General features: G+C 41.4%; 1 protein-coding gene across 1 annotated transcript in view; it reads left to right on the top strand.

The window, feature by feature from the left end:
* Positions 7,299 to 12,217, top strand: part of LOC109821571 (B-box zinc finger protein 19) — a 12,325-nt gene continuing 7,406 nt past the window's right edge. Inside the window, exon 1 of the mRNA XM_020387751.1 lies at positions 7,299 to 7,533. Within this exon, the coding sequence (XP_020243340.1) occupies positions 7,441 to 7,533 (93 nt within the window). The 5' untranslated portion in view covers positions 7,299 to 7,440. The remainder of the gene's footprint in view (positions 7,534 to 12,217) is intronic.

The following is a 12,217-nucleotide window of genomic DNA, read 5'->3' as shown; positions in this document are numbered from 1 at the left end:
CAAGAGAGTTAGGATGAGGAAGTCATGGTTCATGTGATCAGATAAGACTGTTGATGTATCTTCCAGACTATAACCAGTGAACCGTTTTGCACTGGGGTTAGTTTGTTGGGCCAAGTGAACCATTTTGCACTTGGTTAGTGAAATCGTTTCGTCACCCGAGTTTTGGTTGAGTTCGAACCAGGACAAAATCGGATTGCGTGTAGTCCTCTCACCGAACCGTTTTGCGGGTTTGGATACACGTAGGGGATTTGTGAACAGTCAATTATCCGGTGATATGAGCATTGGCTCTGTGTGAGATGTGACCAGTGACCTATTATAGAATGGCTAAGTTACATGACCTTTTTTCTTGGCTAGGTATGATTTCTTGTGATATGTAGGCTAGTTGTGTTTCTTTTCATACATAGATTGAGGTTAATATTTAATTGTCTATAATTTGAGACATATGGTATATACATGAGGGTTTCATTGTTTGGATTATTTCGCTTGACGTACTACGTCTCATGTTGTAGATTTTTAGGTATTAATTCCATCTATTGTATGCCCTTGTGACTTGGATGATTACTCTGATCGCTTGCTGCATGATCGACTTGTTACTTGGTTGATTTTGTTGGATTTCCAGTTGCACGTTGCTTTGTCATTTTTATTATTGTATCATTTTTTCGCATTGGGTTTTCGTTCGTTCTTTCTTTTGTAGGGTCTTGACGTGTGCCATACACGCTGACGTACACCTATTTTCTCTGGTGTACGTCAGACTTAGAGGAAGAACAGGTTCAGCTGGGAGATCACCAGGAGCCAGAGGATTCTCAGCAGGAGTGCCTTGCAGACCGAGCAGAAGAAGCCAAAGTTTAGTTATTCCCTCTAGTTGTTCGATGATCTTAGTTTACTTTTGTAGCATTTCTTTTCTGCTTGATCATTGTATTTTACATTTCTCCAGTATTCATTTGTTCAGAGATGTATAAGGGCATGTTTGACCCGAATATTATGTCTTGAATGATATTCATTTGTGATATATATTATTTTATTCTGAGTTTGTCTATTATATTCTTGCTGATTGTGATCGGGGACCTGTGACTTCGCATTGTACTTATTTTCAGAAGCTTAGCGTATTAGGTTGAGGAGAAATATTTATTTTTATTTATTCTTCTTGATCTAATACGTCGCGGGCTTGTTCACGTTCCGGTTCCCGTGTATTTTGGGAAGCGAGGCGTGACAGTGAGAAATTTATCGTGTTGATCCTTGGTGACTTCTATCTTTTTGAAAAAATTCCACACATCGGATCTCATCCTTTTAAGAGCTCTAGGTGCGGCATCATCGCTATTGGATTCGAGATCAAAATCAGTAGTAGTAGCTCCTGTAGCTGTAGTAGGAGTAGACTCATTTCAATATCGGGAGTTGGAAGTTGCTCTTCATAATCGGAGGAGGAAGTTATTTGATTGGAGAATTAGAGACTATAAGAAAGAATAAGAGAGTATTAGAGAGTATAAGAGAGTATTAGAGAGAAATAGATGAGTTTTGAATAAAACATAAATAAAAACCCTTCAATTTATAGAGGCAACCCCTAGCTAAATGACCAAAATATTCTCAAATTTGGGTGATCTTTTTGGGAGTATTTTGATCAATTAACCAAAAAAGCCATTATAGGCTATTTTGGCAGACCTGACCGGGTCCAGGCCGGTCTTGTCCGGACCCGTCCCGGTGCAACGGTCAAAAATATTACAGTTGTACCGTGCCGGGTCCGGGCCGGACCTATCCGTCAGGGCCTTGATCCGGGCTAAACCCGAACCCGGGCACCCCGACCAGGCCATTTTCATGGCCGGGCCGGGCCCGGTGCGGGTTTTGCCGAGGTGACCCGAGCCTTGGCCTGAAGCCCAGTTTGGCTCGGAAAATCGAGCTTTGCCCGGGTCCAGGCTAGGCTCCGGCCCGGTTGGGTTCGGTCCGAACACCAGGTCGGGTCTAGGCCTCGGACCAGTTTGGACAACCCTACATATAGAAAACCCAAATCTGACATCCAATGTAGTGTATACTAATCTTTATTAATTTATATATAAGACAATTTCAAAACTAACCTATTTAGAAACTTAATTACAAAAAATGACATGTTTAGAATTTATTTACCAAATTCGACACAATTTCAGCCAGTCGGTTAAAACTGGGTCGAATTTGACGAAAAAAGTTACAAAACTTCACGGGACTTCAAGTCCCGTAAAGTTGAAGTGCGCCATAACGAAGATGATTAGGTATATACATGAGGGTTTCATTGTTTGGATTATTTCGCTTGACGTACTACGTCTCATGTTGTAGATTTTTAGGTATTAATTCCATCTATTGTATGCCCTTGTGACTTGGATGATTACTCTGATCGCTTGCTGCATGATCGACTTGTTACTTGGTTGATTTTGTTGGATTTCCAGTTGCACGTTGCTTTGTCATTTTTATTATTGTATCATTTTTTCGCATTGGGTTTTCGTTCGTTCTTTCTTTTGTAGGGTCTTGACGTGTGCCATACACGCTGACGTACACCTATTTTCTCTGGTGTACGTCAGACTTAGAGGAAGAACAGGTTCAGCTGGGAGATCACCAGGAGCCAGAGGATTCTCAGCAGGAGTGCCTTGCAGACCGAGCAGAAGAAGCCAAAGTTTAGTTATTCCCTCTAGTTGTTCGATGATCTTAGTTTACTTTTGTAGCATTTCTTTTCTGCTTGATCATTGTATTTTACATTTCTCCAGTATTCATTTGTTCAGAGATGTATAAGGGCATGTTTGACCCGAATATTATGTCTTGAATGATATTCATTTGTGATATATATTATTTTATTCTGAGTTTGTCTATTATATTCTTGCTGATTGTGATCGGGGACCTGTGACTTCGCATTGTACTTATTTTCAGAAGCTTAGCGTATTAGGTTGAGGAGAAATATTTATTTTTATTTATTCTTCTTGATCTAATACGTCGCGGGCTTGTTCACGTTCCGGTTCCCGTGTATTTTGGGAAGCGAGGCGTGACAGTGAGAAATTTATCGTGTTGATCCTTGGTGACTTCTATCTTTTTGAAAAAATTCCACACATCGGATCTCATCCTTTTAAGAGCTCTAGGTGCGGCATCATCGCTATTGGATTCGAGATCAAAATCAGTAGTAGTAGCTCCTGTAGCTGTAGTAGGAGTAGACTCATTTCAATATCGGGAGTTGGAAGTTGCTCTTCATAATCGGAGGAGGAAGTTATTTGATTGGAGAATTAGAGACTATAAGAAAGAATAAGAGAGTATTAGAGAGTATAAGAGAGTATTAGAGAGAAATAGATGAGTTTTGAATAAAACATAAATAAAAACCCTTCAATTTATAGAGGCAACCCCTAGCTAAATGACCAAAATATTCTCAAATTTGGGTGATCTTTTTGGGAGTATTTTGATCAATTAACCAAAAAAGCCATTATAGGCTATTTTGGCAGACCTGACCGGGTCCAGGCCGGTCTTGTCCGGACCCGTCCCGGTGCAACGGTCAAAAATATTACAGTTGTACCGTGCCGGGTCCGGGCCGGACCTATCCGTCAGGGCCTTGATCCGGGCTAAACCCGAACCCGGGCACCCCGACCAGGCCATTTTCATGGCCGGGCCGGGCCCGGTGCGGGTTTTGCCGAGGTGACCCGAGCCTTGGCCTGAAGCCCAGTTTGGCTCGGAAAATCGAGCTTTGCCCGGGTCCAGGCTAGGCTCCGGCCCGGTTGGGTTCGGTCCGAACACCAGGTCGGGTCTAGGCCTCGGACCAGTTTGGACAACCCTACATATAGAAAACCCAAATCTGACATCCAATGTAGTGTATACTAATCTTTATTAATTTATATATAAGACAATTTCAAAACTAACCTATTTAGAAACTTAATTACAAAAAATGACATGTTTAGAATTTATTTACCAAATTCGACACAATTTCAGCCAGTCGGTTAAAACTGGGTCGAATTTGACGAAAAAAGTTACAAAACTTCACGGGACTTCAAGTCCCGTAAAGTTGAAGTGCGCCATAACGAAGATGATTAGTGGCCCAAAACTTCACGGGACTTCAAGTCCCGTGAAGTTTTGTGGCTTCACCAACTTCACAGGACTTCAAGTCCTGTGAAGATTAAGGCGTAATTTCCAGAGGGCATGACCTCTCATGGATGATCGCGATGCTCCAAACTTCCTCTTTGAGTCTGTTGAGCAGGCCTCTCATGGAACCAATGTCATAAGATTCCTCCTCCTCCTTTCATTCTTATTCCTATTCCTTCTCTTCTTCTTCGCTTCCATCAACCAATAAACTAATAAATCGATGATCAGAAACTCTGCTTATTAAATCACAGGGTAGGTACAACCTTGTTGCGGCGCAGCCAACAATGGAGGTTGTGGCAAAGGAGAATCTGGTCACCATCGTGGACCACAAACAAGGCCACAGGACCGAGAAGCTTGTTGAGGATCCTATGCAAATCCCACGCACTATCACTCAAGGATGGAGCCTATAGTTCCTCCATGAATTTCCCCATGATGTCTTCTCTGGTGCCTAACCCCACCCACCCCTTTTGCCATTCTTTCCATAAACTCCCCTTCCAAATTTCCTATCAAATGTTTAGTGTGCTTCTACTATCATTGGCTTTTTCTTGCCTTATTATGTTTTATACCGTGAGGTGTGTTATTGTGCCTTAAGCTTCACAGGAGTTGAAGTCCCGTGAAGTTGGCGAAGCCACAAAACTTCACGAGACTTCAAGTCTCATGAAGTTTTGTTACGTTTTTCAAGTCCTGTCAAGTTGGCAAAGCCACAAAACTTCACGAGACTTCATGTCCCGTGAAGTTTTGGGCCACTAATCAACTTCGTTATGGCGCGCTAAAACTTCACGAAACTTAACATTTTTCGCCATTCGACCAAGTTTCAACCAACTGGCTGAAACCGGGTCGAATTTGGTAAATAAATTGGAAATAGATTGGTTTTTGCATTTAAATTTTTAAACAGGTTGGTTTTGAAAAATTATCCTTATATATACTATGTTTGATTTACGAGTGGTTAAATATTTTGTTGTGCAAGTAATATAACATAAAACTTGCAGTGACGAAAGCCACAAAGAAACAATGGAGAGAAGATCCAAGCAGGGCCGGTTCTGAGGGCGTGCGAGCTATTCGACCGCACAGGGTCCCCTGAAATTGGGGGCCCCAAAATTTTTTTAAGCTTCTAATATGGTGATAGGGCCTTGACAGCGGTGGAGCTTCGAAGCGGTGAGCAAGAAGAAGAGACGGGAGGCTGGCTTGGAGTTGGAGGGTGGAGACAACTAAGAAGAAGAAGAAGAATCGACGGGGAGAAGGCAGCAAAGAAGAGAGATCGCGTTGGCGGAGACGGCGTCGTGATTTAGGGGTTTTTTTAATTAATTAATTTCTTAGCCCTATCCCAATGAGAGCCAACGGCCACAAGACGTCCAGCTCATCGATCCGCGACTACAGCCCTCAAATCAAAACCTATCCCCTTCCTGTATAAAGTACCAGCTCCTCGAGCCTCGTCCTCTACTCATCCAAGCGACCGAAATCAAATACCCCACAGGCTCCCCTTTTTGCCCTGATAAACCTGTTGGAGGAGGAGGAGGAGCTGAAGAAGGCGGAGAAGGCCCCCACCGGCAAGAAGCCCAAGGCCGAGAAGAGGCTGCCGTCGAAAGAAGGAGGCCTCTGTCCGCGAGATCCAGACCTCCGTCAGCCTCATCCTCCCCAGCGAGCTCGCCAAGCACGCTTTCTCCTCGCCGGCGGTCGGATCCGGGGATCAAGGCCTCGTTTTTAGCAGTATTTTTTCTTTTTTTCGTCGTTGTGTAGTTGTTATCTATAGTGTAATTACTTCCCTTTATGCCGTGAATGGAAAAAATCGCAATTTTTCATTATTTGATTTGCTATTTGCTTAATCGTGACATTGGTTAGTGAGTGATTTCTGTGGATTAGAAGCAATCTATTGTATTGATTATTGTTCAAAATTACGGCCTCTATTTACATCTGTTTAACTCTGGTCTATAATTGCTCTTCTATCTCTCTCTTTGTTGTTTCTATCTGAATGGTTTAGTCTTTAGAAAAATCTAATTTTTACTAATATGATTGTGATGTTTAAAAACAATATTTCCACTATATTTTGTTGTTCTCAATTTTTTGTACTAGTATATGATCCGTATAGTTTGCTTGTTTTTCTACTAGTGTTAGGGATTCAAATTGAAATTTATTAATATTTTGTATGTAGAGAAGAGCATGTGTTTACTTTTCGCACAGGGCCCCTAAAATCTCATAACCGGCCCAGGATCGAAGAAGTCCAACGACGTGCTCCAAATCCAAATAAATTACAATATATACTCAAAGGCTCCTCCAGGCTTTTACCCCATAAGGATCCACCACTTCCATTCAGCCCAGCTTTCCAACCGGTGGTTGCACATTCTCCATAAAACCGAAAGAAAAATCCAACACTAGACACCACGTACGTCTTCCCCACCTCGAATCACCACATAAAAAAAAAAAACATTAGATTAGGCTAAATAGCACTTCTGACTTATATATCCTATTGCTTCCCTTACTTCTCACTTATATACTGTCATTTGTATATAGTAGCAATAAAAAAATTTAAAGTTTTTTTAAACTTACACTTATATACCCTCACTTGTTTTTGGTAACAGTAATATACCTAAAAAAATTTAAACTTTGCACTTAATATGCCCTCTAATTTTTAAAATTGGCACTTAAATATCCTAAAGCTTTTGAAATTTGCACTTAAATATCCACAAATATTGCAAATTTAAGAATATTTATGTACGAGTTTTAAAAACTTTAGGGTATTTAAGTAAAATTTAAGAATATTTATGTGCAAGTTTTAAAACTTTAGGGCATTTAATGTCAATTGTACAAACATTAAATGCCGCAAAAAAATGAGGGCATATAAGTGCAAGTTTAAAGACCTTTAAAGTATTTTCCTACCAAATACAAGTAGATGAATATAAGTAAAAGCAGGTGAAACAATAGGTCATGGTCCAAGTAATTAAAAAAAAGACCAAGTCCAATGTGAAGGCTGAAGATATCGATAGTTTAGTTAGTCACCATGAGTAAGGCAGTGGAAGATTCTTCTGATGTTTAATAGCCGTAATCTGAGTGTATGGTTAGGTTAGCTTACACGTAAAGTGATGCAAAAATTAGTGACTCCCTGAAAGTTTGAAGTGTAATTAAAGATTGAACTATACTTATAAGTTGCGAAGGATCGTTGAGATTATTAATATCTGAGAATAGTAACGCGAATCGACCCTAGAGTGGACCACATTTATTCCTCCAGCAAATATTAAATAATAATAATACATTTAAAAAAAAAAACTAGGAGAGAAAGAAAATCCCCTCTCTTCTTCTTTCTCTTCTCCTCTGTCGTTTTTAATTTCGAAATAACTTTATTTTTTTCTTGAGACGGATGAGAGCAAGATGAGAACAATATGCGATGCGTGTGAGAGTGCAGCTGCTGTGCTCTTCTGTGCTGCTGATGAGGCTGCCCTCTGCACTTCCTGCGATCACAAGGTCTCCTCTCTTTTTCTCTTTTATTTTTTAATCCCTTTTCATGCTCATTAAATTTCTATATGAATGCTCTATATACACTTTTGAGGTTCCTAATTGCGGAATTTTAATCCCAATTGATTTGGGTCAGTTGGGTATTTGGCCAAATTGAGGTATTTTGAGATTGATCTAATGATCGATTGTGCAGAAAACTTGAAGTATTTGCTATACTCTGTATCAAATTATTGGGAAATAATAAGGAATCATCACATAATGCCCACACATGTAGAACCTTGAACAATTAAATCCTGTTTTTAAGACAGTAGAAAGTGTATAGTTATCATAACAAAATTATAGATTAAAGACTGGAAATTCAATTTTTAATTTTTTTAATGCACATATATCGGCACAACTACAATCGTGGTCTAGGATATGAAGATTTTGCTAATCTCCAAGTTTTTGAGGATTGCAGATTTTAGGGGTTTCTTGTTGGGAATTCACGCTCAAAACCCTAAGCACAATAGAAACGCAGTATAAAGAAAATACACTAAGATTTAACAATGTTCGGCAATTGCCTACGTCCTCGGGAGCCCCACACAATAATTTCTTATTAATCTCAAGAAATTACAAAGCTTAGAGTAGATCTCAAACTGAGATCTCTCAATAAATACTAAATCAATACTGTAGCTACAGTGACGATCTCTCTCTTTTTATTCCCCCACAATAAATTTCTCCTTTCTTAAATTTCCTTAAATCTCCCCTCAAAATCAGAGCGCTGGAGAAAAAGGGGGGAAAACGCAGAGGGGGAAAACGTCGCCGCTGGAAAAATGACGAGGAGAAGAGCACACATCTCGTGCCCTGGGGTTTCCCTTTTATAGGCAAACCCTAACGACAGGCTGGCGACAGGCTGTCGCTGTCGCCGAAGCTTGCCTGTAGCGCTTGAGCTCGAGCTCGCCTGCAGCGCTTGAGCTTGAGCTCGCCTGCAGCGAGTCCCGCCTGAAGATCCTCGTGCTTGCCTGCAACTACAGACCTCGCCCGCTCGCCTACAGATCTCGCTCTCCAGATCCCAACCTCGCCAGCAAGGAGTCGCTCGAGCTCGCTTGATCCCGACCTCGAGTTCGCCTGGACTTCGCCTGCTCGAGCTCGCCTGAGTTGAAGTCCCCTCGAGCTCGCCTGTGTGTCCACGACCTCGTCTGAAGCCGCCTGACAGGTTTGGTCGACACCCCTAATTCCAACAATCTCCTACTTGGAGACCAAACCGTCGTCATCAGGCTATCTCAACAAGCACCTTCTCCTGTGTGGCTCTGCCCTCATCACTTATGCATGAAGACCAACTGAAGTTACGCAGAACTCCAGTTTCTGAAAGGTCACTGCCTTTGTCAACATATCCGTTGGATTCTTACTTTCTTCGATCTTATGTTAAAATCTTTTAACAACTTGTAGGGCTCTGTATCTTATGAAACCATCCTGTTCCATTTTCACTCAATACACCTACTTGTTGTGATGTGCCTTCTTCCCAATGGGTACCTCATCTAGTTCCCATGTCTGGTTGGAGATCAGAGATTTCATCTCTTCTTTCATAGCAAACTCCCACTTGCTCGCATCTCCACTCTGACAAACTTCATCATAGCTTTCAGACTCCCCTCACTCTGTCAGCAACATATAATTCATGTATCTGCTGTTAGGCACAGGAGGACGAGTAGTTCTCCTTAATATCGGAACTAGTACGTTGGGTTTCTGCGCACTGTTCTGTCCAACAGGCTCTTCTGGCTGAAGACCTTTTGCATTAGGTTTCGAGAGGTTATCTGGGACATTATCTGTATCTACAAATATTGACTCGCTCTTTGAGTCATCTGTGTTGTGCATGTCCTTGTACATCACCTTCTCGTTGAATATCACATCTCTGCTCCTGATCACCTTCTTGTTTTTGTTATCCCAAATGCGGTAGCCGAACTCATCTTCACATCACATCTCTGCTCCTGATCACCTTCTTGTTTTTGTTATCCCAAATGCGGTAGCCGAACTCATCTTCACTATACCCGATGAATGTGCATTTCTTGGACTTAAGATCAGGCTCATTCCTGCCTTGATCACTAATATGCACATCAGCTACACAACCGAAAATTTTAAGATGTGAGATGTTTACCTCCTTTCCGTACCATACTGTTTCTGCTCCAATAGAACCGATGGCCCTCGGTTGATCAAGTAAGCTGTTGTGTTGACTGTTTCTGTCCAGAACTGTTTCGGTAGACCTGACTGTATCCGGATGTTTCTGGCTCTTTCTGTCAACGTTCTATTCATACGCTCAGCCACACCATTGTGCTGAGATGTACCGGGCACGGTTCTCTTTATTTTGATACCGTGTCCATAGCAGAACTTCTTGAATCTGGTGACTTCATACTCACCATCATTGTCTGTTCTGAGCTTTTTTATTCTCAGATCGATCTCATTTTCGATCATAGTTTTTCATCTCCTGAAAGCTTCAAATATTTCTGACTTATTCTTCAGAAAGTAGACCCACAATTTTCGAGAGTGATCATCGATAAAAGTCACGAAGTAGTGTTTCCCACCAACAGACGCGGTGGTTATTGGTCTCACACATCTGAGTGAACGAGCTCTAGCTTTTGCTTCATGAGGGTTCTACCACTTGTCTGAAAGCTGACTCTCTTCTGTTTTTCAAGTATGCATTCTTCACACATCAATCTCTACTGATTGTAAACCTGAGAGTTTTTCTTTTGTGTGCATAATCTTCATCCTCTTTTCACTCATATGACCGAGTCTCTGGTGCCATAGCTTTGAGGTCTCATTGCCTGCTGTAACTGAGATCAAACAATGTGCACATGCTATCATATACAGAGTACCGGTCTTCCTGTCTCTGGCAATCGTCATTGCACCTTTTGAAATCCTCCAATCATCACCATGAAAAGTCGTGTAGCCTTCACTAGCCAGCTAGCTTACTGAGATTAAGTTCATTTTCAGGTTGGGAATATACCTCACATCCTTCAGCTCCCATACTGACCCATTCAGCTTAATCTTCACTACACCTTTGTCAATAATGACACATGGTTGATCATCACTAATGTATACATTTCTACGGTTTTCGGGGTATACTTCTCGAGGTTCTTTCTGAGAAGTAGCATGAAATGATGCTCCAGAGTTCAACACCCAAGACTCCTCCTTGTTCTCCAAAGAGCATATCAATGCATCATCTCCTCCTGAGATGGAAACAACATTTGCATCTGCCTTTGCCTCCCACTTCTTCTGTGCACTCTTGCACTAATTTTTGTAGTGTCTGGTTTTCCCGCACTCCCAACACTCGATAGCATTCGAGCTGCTTGGATTCCTGGATTTGGGCCTCCTGTCCTCTGATCCATTTCCTCTGGTTAAATTTCTACCTTTTGACTCTGTATGCAATACTGAAGAGGCTGTAGCTTTACCCGACTCTCTCTGTCGAATCTCGTCACTGAGAATCAGATTACAAACGTCGTCAAACTTTAACTTGTTGCTTCCCGACGAGCTATTCACAGCTGTGACTGTAGCATTCCAACTCTCTGGTAGGGAAGACAAAAAGATCAACGTTCGAACTTCCTCATTAAACTCAATATCAACTGAACTCAATTGGGTCGTGACTGTATTGAGTTCATTGAGATGATGTGCTATCGATGCACCTTCCGCCATTCGCAGATTGAACAACCGTCTCATCAAATGGACTTTATTTGAGGCTGATGGCTTCTCATATATATTTGAGAGTGCTGTCATAAGACCCATTATGGTCTTCTCCTTTGCAATGTTAAAAATAACATTACGGGTTAACATCAAACGAATAACCCTGAGGGTTTTTCTGTCTAGAAGATTCTAATCTTCTTCCTTCATACCTTCCGGCTTCTTCCCTGAGAGATGTTGATATAGATTTTTCTGATACAAATGATCCTCTATCTGTATTTTTTAGAATCTGAAATCTGATCCATCAAACTTATCTAATCTCATATTTTCTTCATCTGCGGCCATCGCTCCCACTTGAATTTGACTTTCGCTAAATCGTTTCAGGCGCTGATACCAGTTGTTGAGAATTCACGCTCAAAACCCCAAGCAAAACATGATGAGGACATCTAGGCACGTGCACGAGACTTTCGTCGTGTTTATCAGCGTAGGAGACGCCGTGTTTCAGCCTTGCACCGGATCTCTGAGATGTGATTTTGATAATTTAGATTTTTTTGTTACTTTCAGTTTAGTAGTTGATTTGAATTTGAATTGTGAGATTAGATATGATAGTTATTTATTTTGATATCTGATTAGTTGAGAGAGATTTGATTGAGAGATTTCCAAATCTGTAATATTTTCTCTTTATAAGTTGGCTGTAATCAGAAACAAAAATCAATTTGAAGAATGAATGAAAATTTATTTTGCTTAACTGAGGTGTGAAACCCTAGCATTAATTTTCGTTTGATCTTTTTTTTAGCTGCTAAACTCCTTTTTTCCACAGCCGCTCCTAAGTCCGCTCACCCCTGTTCATCATCTTCAACCTCCGCTCCATCTTCCATTCGCAGCTACAAAAACCCTCATCTCCCATCTCCTCACAAACCCGCTCCAGCACCGCTCCCTCCATGCAGCATCGTGCCACCAATCACCGCCACCCCCTTCTTCTTCCTCTGACTTGCAACCACACCCCTCTCCCCTGACCTTCGCCGTTTAACAACTCCACCCCCTT

The sequence above is a fragment of the Asparagus officinalis genome, chromosome 1 (assembly GCF_001876935.1).
Source record: "Asparagus officinalis chromosome 1, Aspof.V1, whole genome shotgun sequence".
Taxonomy (NCBI): Eukaryota; Viridiplantae; Streptophyta; class Magnoliopsida; order Asparagales; family Asparagaceae; genus Asparagus; species Asparagus officinalis.
Note: the sequence above shows the minus strand (reverse complement) of the source record. Positions and strands in the feature narration are given on the sequence as shown.